General features: G+C 38.3%; 1 protein-coding gene across 1 annotated transcript; it reads left to right on the top strand.

Annotated features, from left to right (window-relative positions):
* Window positions 1–4,261: 4,261 nt before the first annotated feature.
* LOC112291520 (protein MALE DISCOVERER 2) lies at window positions 4,262–7,416 on the top strand. The gene is made up of 3 exons (XM_024539058.3): window positions 4,262–4,965; window positions 5,163–5,407; window positions 5,543–7,416. Exon 3 carries the CDS (start codon window positions 5,664–5,666, stop codon window positions 6,942–6,944), a length of 1,281 nt encoding a protein of 426 aa, XP_024394826.1. The 5' UTR covers window positions 4,262–4,965; window positions 5,163–5,407; window positions 5,543–5,663; the 3' UTR covers window positions 6,945–7,416.
* Window positions 7,417–7,647: the final 231 nt, after the last annotated feature.

Raw genomic sequence — 7,647 nt, 5'->3', positions numbered from 1 at the left:
AAACAATCTGGATACATGTGGTATGAACATTTCTAAGTTTATTTAATTATAAATAAATTTGTAAGTAATCCACTAGTTCCTTGTTTGTTTATGAAACAAGATAAAAGTGATTTTGTGATCATCAGTGTATATATTGATGACCTTAACCTAATAGGCACTAGATATGCATGTATTGCAGCTACTAACCTACTTATACATGAATTTGAGATGAAAATGCTAGAAAAAATAACTTTTTGTATTGTTCTTCAAATTATGCATCTCACAGATGGTAGCATTTTTTTCTACCAACTAATGTATATTAGACAAATCTTATGGAGATTCAATATGATTGATGCTTATCCATTGTCTACACCAATGGTTGAACGTGGTCATGATGGTCATGATCTATATTGCCCGTGCAAAGAGGACGAGGAAATATTAAGAGAGTAATATCTATACCTTGTAGCAATTAGAGCACTTTTATATTTAGCCACATTTACTAGACCAGATATTACATTTGTAGTTTCTGTTCTTGTAAGTCACAATGCATGTCCAACACTATGACATTGGAATGGCATCAAACATTTATTATGTTATTTAAAAGGTACTGAAGACTTGGGATTATACTACATACAATCTACTGATCCAAAATTGGTTGGATATTATAATGTGAGATATAAACCTAATACTCCAACAACTAAATAATAGTGCTTGTGTTGCACAGATGAAAATTAGTTTCATTAAAGGAGATAGGACAAAGCATATTAATCCAAAGTATTTGGATTATATCCATGACTTGATTACTGATCAAGCACTTATAATTAAGTAAATTGAATCCAGAAATAATCTTGGTGATCTCTTCACCAAAGCTCTCCCATTGTGCAACCATCGCTGACTTATAGCATTGGTATGTGGCAACTTGCTTTTCTTGAATAAAAAAGTTAATGAACTCTTTCAATAATTAGAAAAAATGATGTTGCATTCTTTTTTCTTCATCTGTGGTTTTGCCTTTAAATACAATAAGGTTTTCCTAGATAAGGTTTTAATGAGGCAACAATTATTGATCTTGCGAGATTACAAAAAAATATAGATCCTAATTCTATACAAATTTTATATTATGTAAATATTATAATGAGTGAGGTGGAGTGTTGAGAATATTAAATATAGCCAACGCTCTCCATAATATTTATTATAGTCTATAGTAAATACTATAGCTACAATATTTGGAATGTAGTAAAGAGAAACTGTTTATCCTCTCTCCTTATTTTTTTGTATACAAGACACAACCAGATCAATAGATTTTGTATGAAGCTCTCTCTTTCTCCTTAGAAACTCTCTTGTGTATATATTACTTACCACTACTCTTATGTCTTAAATCTCATAATTTTCAGATTTGAAATTATGAAAAAGTTGAGGGATATGTGTGCTATGATCAAGAATATGGAGATATTCTTGATATTTAAGAAAATTTGAGGGGCACTTTTGAGTTTTTTCATTAATTTAATTAGATAATTTTGTAATTTTATCATAAAAATCTAATAGTTTGATGAATGTTTTAATTGATTATAAATATAAATTTTAAAATATTATAAAAAATATTATAAATATTGTGTTTTTTTATATTGATTTATGTATCTTTTGAGGTATTTTTTGCAGTATTATTTAAAATTTTAAATTCAAATACATAAATATGTATAAAATTTTATGTATTTTTTAAAATTGATGTTATATGAATACTTTCTAATTTATATTAATTGTAATATTTTAATTTAATGGCTTTCAAAAAAATAAAAATAAAATAAACCATTAACATATGCATATGTATATATTGAGTGTTATCTTGTAATAAACATGTTATGATGGAATTATGGTTTGATTTATACTCTTATTAATCATTGTCTTATGATATAAGAATATATATATATATATATATATATACATACATACAATAAATCTCCAACATTGTTGTTCTCATCATCTATAACTTCCTCAATTTAGTAACATTCTTCTTGTTTTTTCATAGTTTTCCTCTAACAAAATTACTTCCTTACTACATCTCTTATCAGTTATTTTATTTTATTTTATTTTAAATTTAATTAATATTGTGAGTAAATAGACATATTATAATTAGGAGATTCTTAAATAAACCTATGCTTTTAGTGAATAGATCCACCTTTAATAAAGAATATACTAATCATGATGAATTTGGTTGGTTTTTATTGGTTGCACATCTAATAGTAGGAAAATAAATCCAGATGTTATTTTATTTATTTATTTTCTTGATGGTTAGAATAAGAATTTAATATAAACTTGGATCTATTTAAGATTCTCTTGTAATTATATTGTGTGTATGAAATAAATTTATAAAACAAGATCATATAGTTTATTATATAAGTGACATAAATTTGTAAAACTTTATCATATAATGTGTATGTAACAATTTTTTCATAAACATTTGTTATTTTTTCTAATTTAATTGTTAGAAGAAATATTTAAAAAATCATAAAATATTGCAGTTCAAATATGGCTCATATTTTATGTGAGTTTTTCTAAAAGACATGTAATGGATATCAATCAATAAGCCGATTTTGTGATTTGTCGAATTTATAGAACACAAATAAAGCTAACTTATTTGTTGGTGAACAATTCAACAAAACGAGATAATTTCTAAATAACATGAGTTCAAGTATGTAATATATGATTACGTTTTATTTAGCATATGAATACTTTATCATTATTCTAATTGATATTTTAATAAAAACCACACAATTTGATGAAGTATCTTGCTCAAGAAGTTTTGAAATAAGTACATCTCGACTGTAACTACAAGATTGTTACCACCTTACGGACCACTCCGTGAAATGCACAGCATCAATGAACTTAAAAGTCATCCACAACCCATTGCTTTTTGGCATAAGGAAATTGATAAATCGATTCATTCTCTTACTAAATCGACCTATCATGTGACAATTGGCATGACGGTCATGCGTTTCATTTTTTTATAACTTTGTTACGTTTTGGTGAAGCTTGAAAGAAAATCATTTTCAGCGATTAAACACGCACAAAGATCACTCTTGTCAAGTGATGGGTCAATTCAGCAAATGGGTGGGTCGATACAACAATTCCTTGTAAGTATTCCATGTGAAAAGCAAGACAACCCACTTCCACACTCCATAGAAGATAACTACTAAATTATTATAAAAAAAAATCGCCTTTTTTAAAGTCAAACCCCCAATATAAATACAGACTTTTAAAAGCCAAACCTGTTAAGCATTCAGCTACTTCAGTTGCAATTGTCAGCCAAACTGTCCACCTTAAGGAACATCAACCTGTTATACCCTATTTTAAACCCTAACCCATCTTGAAAAGAGCAAATATAAAAGCCTCCAGCATGAGCTCAAAGCTTATCAACACGCGCTAAGCGATGTCGATGTTCACAAGCACTACAATATGTGCGGTGATCGACAACGGAGTGTGGCTGAATCGATGCTGTGGAGAAACGCAGATTAGCTGGCAGCGCCGGATTAGCGACTGAGCTGGTGTCAGGCGATGGATCCTGACCCAGCTAGAAGGAAAAAATTATCTTTTTGGCATGTTTATTTATTATAAAAGAGCATCCCTCATTGGATCGCGTGCAGATAGCCGAAGTCCGCCGAGACACGCCGCTGGGTTCATTCGCATGCAAAGAATAGCAGGGCCAGGTTGCGATTTTCCTACGTCGGCATCGTCCATAGCATGCCCAGGGTGTCAACGTCGACGCATCGCGCAATCTGACGCGAATGCCAACCCCCTCCCCTGCAACTTTCTATTTGATTCCTTGGAGCAGTGGCGCCCACGGGAGGTTTAGGATCCGTCTGGGTCCAGTCTGGATTGCGGCTGTGCGTAGGCTAGATCTGGGACTAAACGCGCAATTAGTGCTTTAAAATTGTCAGTTTGGGATGGCTAGATTAAGCCTTGTCTGAAAAAGCAAACAGTCCGTGGGCCCTGGTTTCCGAGTTTGACCTTCGGAGTCATGGTCCAGGTTGGCTCAGGCTCTGGGTGTTTGATGACCATTCTCCGCAGTTCTTGTCGTTGTTGCTCGTTGTTGAAGGATGTATCTTCTTTATCTTCTGCTCCAGAGTTAATTCTTCGTTATCAGCTCGTCAGTAGTGCAGCAGTGGGCCCCTAGTGATGAATATGGTATTTGCGTGATGGAGTAGTTTGGGCAATGATGCGCGTGTAGTTCGTTCATTCAACCATCCGAGTGCAACATTACATGTGCATTTGTGGTTTCAAACGTGGGGATGACTCGATGCAAAATTTCAGAGGAAGGTGTTGAGGATGGGTGGTTGAGTGCGTGCTAGTCGGTGAGGCGCGTGTTTTGGAGAGATGGTAGTGGCAGTGAGACGGATAGGGGGAGGGCTAGTTACTTGCTCTCATCGCAGTTGGTTGCTTGATCGGACATAACATGGGCTTAGCTGAGAGAGCGAGTTTGTCATCTCTGTGTGTGTGTTCTGAGCAGTTTTGACTCAATCTACGTATATCTTTGATCGATCAAGAGTTGACATAGATTGTCTAGGAACCCGTGGATTGTGATTGAGATCTTCTTGAATCATTACTCCTCTGGAGGTTTGTGTATAGTCTGTGAAGGGAGACTTAGGAAGGATTTTGATTTTGGATATGAACACAGGGCTTGTGCGTGGTCGGTTCTGTTGGCAGCCAACCGTATATTGTAGCTTCCAATACGTAGCTTGGAAGGTTGTTACGTGAGACAACCCAACCGTTGCTGCTGTTGGCCAGCTGAGAAATATCACCAACGTGATTTCGAGGTGGTGAATATCGAGACCAGTTGAGGAGGATCATTACTGCCCAGTACTGATTTGTCAGTTGAATTACCTCTCGTGTGTGCATCAATTGTTCATTACACAAGACCCACTGCTAGAACCGTGACCTAGGCAGAGCTTGGATTGGTCGAGCCTATGGAAGATTGCAAGACTCTTCGGTCAGGTGCGCAATGGATGTGAATGTGGTATTTTCTTCATTCACTCATGCAATTCAATCCAGATAATTTCACATCTAAGGGCGAGAGTGGGAGGCAATTCAGAGCGACAACTATGAAGATTTGAGGTCTATACCTCGCAAATATGTCAAAGCAATGTGTTGGAATCAACGACTGCTTTTCTAACAAACCGATGGGCGTGCAGCTGAAGGTGGTCGTATACAATCGTGGCTCAAGAATTTCCGCGCTCGTAGATCGTCGAATTTGATTAGACTCAATTTGGGCGACGATAGGTATTTAAGTAGCACCGATTTTCAGATTTAACCCGTTCGCTTACACTTCGTTGGAGATCAACGCAAGATAAGATGATTATGAGACTGGTCACCTTGAAGACAATTTCTTTTCGTGGTGTTGCACTTCTACTCTTCATCTTGATTTTATTTTACTCAGGTATTCTCATGTTTCTCCCTATGAAGGATTCGTATTGGGAAATTGAAATTTACTCGGACCTTTCCCAGCTGGTGCTACGATCGTATCCTGAATATGCTAGTCTATGATACATGTTTTCCCGTTGATCATTTCCAGAGCTTGTTGAGGAATAAGGTGCCGGAATTCGTTGTGCAATGGAGTGTCAATACTGAGTGTATCGAAAAGGAAGCGCGTGTTGAATAATGAATCGACGTTCTTTCGAGAATAGTGACTTCAAATGACGAACTTCTCAAAGAGCAGGTTGTTACAGCTACTGGCTGGTGTTTCTCTCTTGGCATTGGTATTGGGGCGGCCGTTACCAGGTGAGGAGACCAGAAGCTTGGCAGATGCTCCAATGGATGGGGACGCAACGGAGTCGCATTCGTCAGCCTTCAATCGCGCGGGTGTCTACTTGTTGGGATTTGGTTGTGCAGTGTTGCTGGCTCTGACGATCTCGGTGCTGGCAGTCTTGCACTTACGCCACAAGAGGAGGATGGCAACCGTGAGTCCGTGGAGGCAAGGCATGAGTGGCAAGTTTCAGAATGAGGCTGAAGTCGCGGCCTTGTTGCTAGAGAGGGAGGCATTAGAGGTCGCGTGCGAGGGCTTCAGCAACATTATTGGTTCTTCTTCGGAGTGCGTCGTATACAAAGGAACACTCTCTAACGGTACCGAGATTTCCGCGACCAGTATACAGACGGTGGCCACTAATTGGAGCTCTCAGAACGAGATGTCCTTTCGATACAAAGTGAAGGCCTTAGCGAGAATGAAGCACCCTCACCTTGTCAACCTAACCGGTTACTGCACACATGAGGACCCCTGGACGCGGATTTTCGTTTTCGAGTACGCCAGCAATGGAATTCTTTACGACCACCTACACAACAAGGACAACGAACATTTGAACTGGGCCGCGCGGATGCGTATCGTGCTTGGCGCTGCGTATGGACTCAAATACATGCACCATGAGCTTGTGCCGCCTGCGACTCACTTGAATTTTGGTGCGGACTCCGTGTTTTTGACCGACGATCATGCAGCGAAGCTTTCGAATTTCGGGCTGATGAGTGTGCCGATAAGCAGCAACAGTTCACAGAAAACCAGTTCGTTTACACTTAAGTCAATTAAGCATGTGAACGCAGAAAGCCCCGACTTACAGAGTCCTGGCTTCGACTTCGACATCCACAGCTTCGGCGTATTCTTGCTTGAGGTTATCACGGGCCGGGCACCTCAGAGAGAGGGCGCTGCTTCTCTTGTCGAGTGGGCAGGCGAGTATCTAAGCGACCCCGAGATGATGTGGTACATGGTCGACCCGACACTGAAATACTACAACCACGACGAGCTAGTTGGGCTTTGCAAGATTGTCGCACAGTGTCTATCCACCGAGACGCAACGTCCATCCATGCTGCAAATCTGTGACAAGCTCGGTGAACTCCTCAGGCTCACCCCAGCGCTTGTGGCGGCGAAGTCAACCGCTGCTTTGTGGGCTCAGCTTGAGCTTCAAGATACCGTCTCCTCAGAGATGTAGTACTCACGATGATCTTTAGCATTGTCGTTTCTATTCCCATGTAGATTGGGACATTCTTTGGCAGATCAGAATGCACAGAGTCTGCTCATTGTTACCGACGTGTCGAATTATTTTAAACGAAAAACCAGTTCCGGAGTGAATAGGAAAACAGTAAAAAGGAGATGATTTCAGAGCACTGAATCCAGTTCCTCATCTTGTGTGCTACCTTTGTCGGTCCCTCGATGGAGTTGTATTATATTGCATGGGTCACACAGCAGACTTGCAGCAGCTTCTACGACCAGTCTGAGCATCTGATTTATGGGTCATCAGCGGTCCACGACACTGCAGCCATTTGTCGGCCGACGGGTCGAAGTTTTCTTGAGTTCGAGGATGTAGTTGATTCAGACTTTGAATTGTAGTTGACCAGTCTGTCGGTGAACCTTGATTTAAATTCTTTGATTTGATTTTCCAGATCGTTTCTGTTTGTAATTAACGAGCTTTGTCGATAAGTTTCAGTTTATAGGTTCTATACCGCATTGTTTCGACAGGATAAGATTTTAGTATTGGATTTGGTTATTTGGATGTTGTATCTGGATTATGTTGTGAGCTTGTTTGAGTTCCTATTTATTTTGTGCTACATCTATGGTAATGTGAATCTTATGTTGTACTGATTATATAATTTTTATAAAGTATCAAGATTTATTAAAAAGCTGCTTTGTTAACT

Source organism: Physcomitrium patens, chromosome 14, assembly GCF_059467195.1.
Source record: "Physcomitrium patens ecotype Gransden chromosome 14, ASM5946719v1, whole genome shotgun sequence".
In the NCBI taxonomy this organism is placed as follows: Eukaryota; Viridiplantae; Streptophyta; class Bryopsida; order Funariales; family Funariaceae; genus Physcomitrium; species Physcomitrium patens.
Note: the sequence above shows the minus strand (reverse complement) of the source record. Positions and strands in the feature narration are given on the sequence as shown.

Excerpts from the sequence above, each read along its gene's own strand:
- LOC112291520 (XM_024539058.3), top strand. The coding sequence starts at position 5,664 with ATGACGAACTTCTCAAAGAGCAGGTTGTTACAGCTACTGGCTGGTGTT.